The 4,328-nt window shown below is 44.1% G+C and overlaps 1 protein-coding gene across 1 annotated transcript; it reads right to left on the reverse strand.

Annotated features, from left to right (window-relative positions):
* Positions 1 to 1,236: 1,236 nt before the first annotated feature.
* LOC128513171 (uncharacterized membrane protein C3orf80) lies at positions 1,237 to 4,328 on the reverse strand. Its single transcript, XM_053486841.1, has one exon. The coding sequence runs from the start codon at positions 2,828 to 2,830 to the stop codon at positions 2,267 to 2,269; it is 564 nt and encodes a 187-aa protein (XP_053342816.1). The 5' UTR covers positions 2,831 to 4,328; the 3' UTR covers positions 1,237 to 2,266.

Here is a 4,328-nt window from a genome sequence, read left to right on the forward strand (position 1 = left end):
CAGATGAGCCGTGCGAATGAAGGTTAAATAGGATGAAAATTAAAGGAATTAGAATTACGAGAATTATCATTAATGAGAGAATTAATCATTATTATTATTATTATTTATGCTCAGGTAAGATAAAAGTTAGTAGAGCCTGTTATTATACAAATAAAACCATGCCAACTGATTCATGCACTGTCCACTCCTTTAGCGTTTCTGCAGTGATCAGCATTAGGAGCCTTGGACAAGCTTATTGTGGAAGCCACTTCTCCTCTGTGCTCAGCGAAAACTTTTTAAGAGGGCAGTCTTAACAAGAAATCCACTTCTGGGAACTCTTGAATGTCAGAAAAGAGAGTCTTAATGCATGAGTGATGGAATGGCGATTGAAAAGCCAGACCATGACTCAACAAGGAACGCCTCACTTTCTGTAAAACCCTGTCCTAAGTGCACACGTCCCGGTGGGGCACTAGCACTTTCCGTCGAGGTCAAAGACGCTGAACTTGGTTTTGGTGGTCAGTTCAAGTGTGGAAATCTATAGCAAGGTGTGTGCAAGGATAGCTCTGATGTATAATTTATAATTAAAACTCTTTTCAAAGCACGTGTTTAGGTGGGGGGTGATTTTATCGAAAAGCAGCTCGAAACACCAAAGTCTTGCTCTTCTTAATGCTCCATTATGCCCATTGATCTGGGCTCAATTTTTTCCTCTATTTGACCAGCTAGAGCCATATTGAATAACTGCACTGCTGGCACAAATTGTCTGTTTACAGAGGAAGTTTGATATGGATTGCAACGTTTAATTGCCAAGACCATTTTTATGCATCAGATCTGGTAACCTAACGACCATGTATCTGAGTAATGTGTTTATGTTAAAGCCTTGTGCATTACTGGCCTGTCGTAGTGCATACAAGCAAATTTTGCAAAATGCTACATGATACAGGGCACAGGAAGTTGAAATAATGATCTGCACCAAACTATAGGCCTCGATCAGAACCATCCAACTGCGCCCTACCTACCCCTCCCCCCCCAAACTAAAACTTGCTTTATTGTACTTGGGATGTAAGTGTTTTGAAATGGTTTCGTGTTTAAAGAGTGTAGTCTTACACTATTTACTACACCTTATTAAACACTGATGCTGGAAATATAATATTAAAAAGTCTTGGCCTGCACATTTGCACAAACCAAAGATACACTGTTTGTCTAATTAGCATGGTTTCCTGTGCCAATTTAAGGTCAGCTGAATTGAGTTTTTATTTATATATATATATATATAATATGCCTCAGTTTTTTCTTTCCGGACATTACATTTTTGCCACCTGCACAGCTGTAGAGTGTTCGCTACTTCTCTACTGTGCTACTGCTACACCCTGAGTCCGTCTCAAAAGTATTTTTTGATTATTGGCCTGTTGATTATTGGCCTCTCGCCTCAGTTATTGCAATTAAAAAAAACAACAAAAAAAATGAAAAATATTAGGCATTTGGCAGTTTCACAGTCTCCGGCCAAACAGATAAGACTGCACAAATATTTTTGCTTTACATCGTATATCACTGATTAATCCATCCATCCATCCAGCTGTGGCAACCAATCGTGACGGAGGTATTTATTCCCTTTTTTTACTTGTCTGGTATGACCTCTGGTCAACATTCACACACACACACACACACACACTACAGGCAATTTGGAAACGCCAATTAGCTTCTAAAATTTGCATGTCTTTCGACTTCGGGAAGAAACCAAAAACCATGGTAGGACCTCCAGTCACCATTCACACACGCACACACTGGGAGCAGCTGTTAGTTTCTGAAAACTGTATGTCTTTGGACTGTTGGAAGAAACCCACCAAGCAAAGGGAGAACATGCAAACTCCATGCACACAGACCCAAGGCAGGCATCAAACCCGGACCCTAAAGGTGCAAGGCGACAGTGCTAAAGACTAATCCACCATCACTGATTAATGTTTGTGGTAAATATATCTTACATGTTTTTTTTTCTTGTTGTTTTGTTTTTTTATACACTTGCTGAAAATATTCCACAAGTCTCAGTATTCCTTCAGCAGCTCAGATCCACAGAAAACACCCAGTCTCAGAGTGTGTATAGTCTGTCTTATAAATAGCATAGAAAACACAACACTAGAAAAGTTCTGGGTCAGGGACGACTCACCTACATTACAAACACACCTCCATCACTTAACTATAGTTATAATAATAATATTAATAATTGCACTTGAATTCAGGAAGAAAAAAAAAAAAAAGTTGTAATGTTTGAGAATAAGAAAAAAAAAGCCAGTCAGACAGAGTTTCTGAAAATTCTGGCTGCTTCTGGTCTCTCGCGCCCCGCTCCCGTTCCCGCTCCCACCGGCCTGACGGTTCCCGCGGCCGCGCGCACACTCTCCTCGTACGTAGGCAGGTCTTTGACCTCTTCGTAGGCCGGCGGCTGCATCACGGGAGACGCGAAGCCGTCCACTCCGTCCAGTCCTCCTCCTCCGCCGCCGTCCTCGAAGCGCTCGAGCAGCGTGTCCTGCGACGCGGTGGCGCGCGCCCCCAGCAGCGACGACTCGGGCTCCGGCGGCGCGCGGCCGCCGCCGCGGCGTCGGTGACGCGGGCACACGAGCCGCTGCACGAAGTAGCCCACGGCGAAGAGCGCGAGCAGGATGAGCAGCCCGGAGAGCTTCCGCGCGAGCCAGCTCGCGTGCTCGGCGAAGGTGCGCAGCGGCAGATCGCAGCACGACGTGGCGCTGCCGTTGGCTCGCGCGCCGCACTGGATTTCCCCGCAGCCGCGCGACGCATCGCACGCGCACACGCACACGCACGCAGCCACGAACGCTCCCACGTCCAGCGCGAACCGGCGCATATTTCGGGTCCTCACGGAGAGATCACGGCGATGCGAGCATCAACGCGTTTAATCCCGTCACCGAATCGTCGCTGTGGGATTGTCGCTTCTCCGAGCTGTGTCTGCAAAGTGCACCCGTCCGTCTCACATCATAAACGTGCTACAGAGAATCGATCGCTGACGTCGCCGGCTGTCCCGTTCAATGCATCATCCTCATCATCCTCATCAGATTAGCGTTTTTGGTTCGAGCGGAGCACCGAGCGTGCGGTCCGGTCCGGTCCACAGCGCGCCGAGCAATACGTCAGACCCGCCGTGATGATCAAAATGCGCTGCGCCGCGTCCCACATGAGTTTAATTCTAACAAGTAGCCGCGGCGCTCTCGCGCTGAATTCAGGTGAACATGTGATGCACGGATGCGATTTAGAATTCCTAAAATGTCTGATGCTCAGTGAGAGCACATGAATTCGGGAGACTCTCACTTACCAGTAAGTATCCAAGACCGAGGCTGCTTATTATTATTATTATAATGATTAGTGGTGCAATTAGCCGAGCTCATCACCCCCGAGAGCCTGCATTAAGGACAGCACTTAATAGACCACCAGTTATTCCCCATGGATCAGTCACTCCTACAATACAGAGCCGACTGTACTGCATAATAAATTCATTATAGGTCACCTTGTAACCTTAAATCTACTTCATATGTATTAACACTGTTCCCTCCTGCTGATATTTTAAGGGCTATAAAAACCTCAATGACCTAGAATACACTGAGCAATCCATATAAATTAAAGAGAGGTATTATCTGGTCAAAACTCGCTCTTTCAAGAATATCTTTACATTTCGTACTGTACTGTATATTGGAGGACCTGAACCCAGTATGAGAAAAAAAATCCTGTCTGTCCGTCTACCTGTCTGTACAGTATGTCTGTATCAAGAAAGCATCAAGAAATGGAACCTTTGTAGTATTTACTTTATTTATCTGGCTGAAAACCACCTGCACCATAAGTGTTGAGTAAAAGCAATGTTATGAACAAATTATGTGCCGGATTTAATAATCTACTTTAAAATAACTCACTTGCTCAATATAAACAAAAACCTGCAGCAATAGATATTACAGCATTCTTTACAGCTGAAATAACAGCGCTGAAGTGGTGTGAGTGAATCTTAGCGCACAAGTCGTTTTAAGACAAAACTTCATCTTTATCCGGTCTGCGTTTTCGATTTCTCATCTGTGATTATCTCTCCAAAACTCAGATACTCAACCTTATAAAATTTTATTTTTTTGCATTAACAAAAAAAGAAAGGCAGACATGTACTGTACGTGGGCTTCAATCTGAAATAATAATAATACCGCTGATTACATTACATTAATGAGCTGATCAGCTTATTTTTAGCTTTAACCTTTTAACTCTTTCTACAAACTCTTTTCCTGTCAATGACGGGTACGTCAGCTAGTATCTAATGAAATGCCATAGTACTTTAGTGCATGTGAGATTTTGGATTTGCAAAATATGGACAA

Source organism: Clarias gariepinus, chromosome 25 (genome assembly GCF_024256425.1).
Source record: "Clarias gariepinus isolate MV-2021 ecotype Netherlands chromosome 25, CGAR_prim_01v2, whole genome shotgun sequence".
Lineage (NCBI taxonomy): Eukaryota > Metazoa > Chordata > Actinopteri > Siluriformes > Clariidae > Clarias > Clarias gariepinus.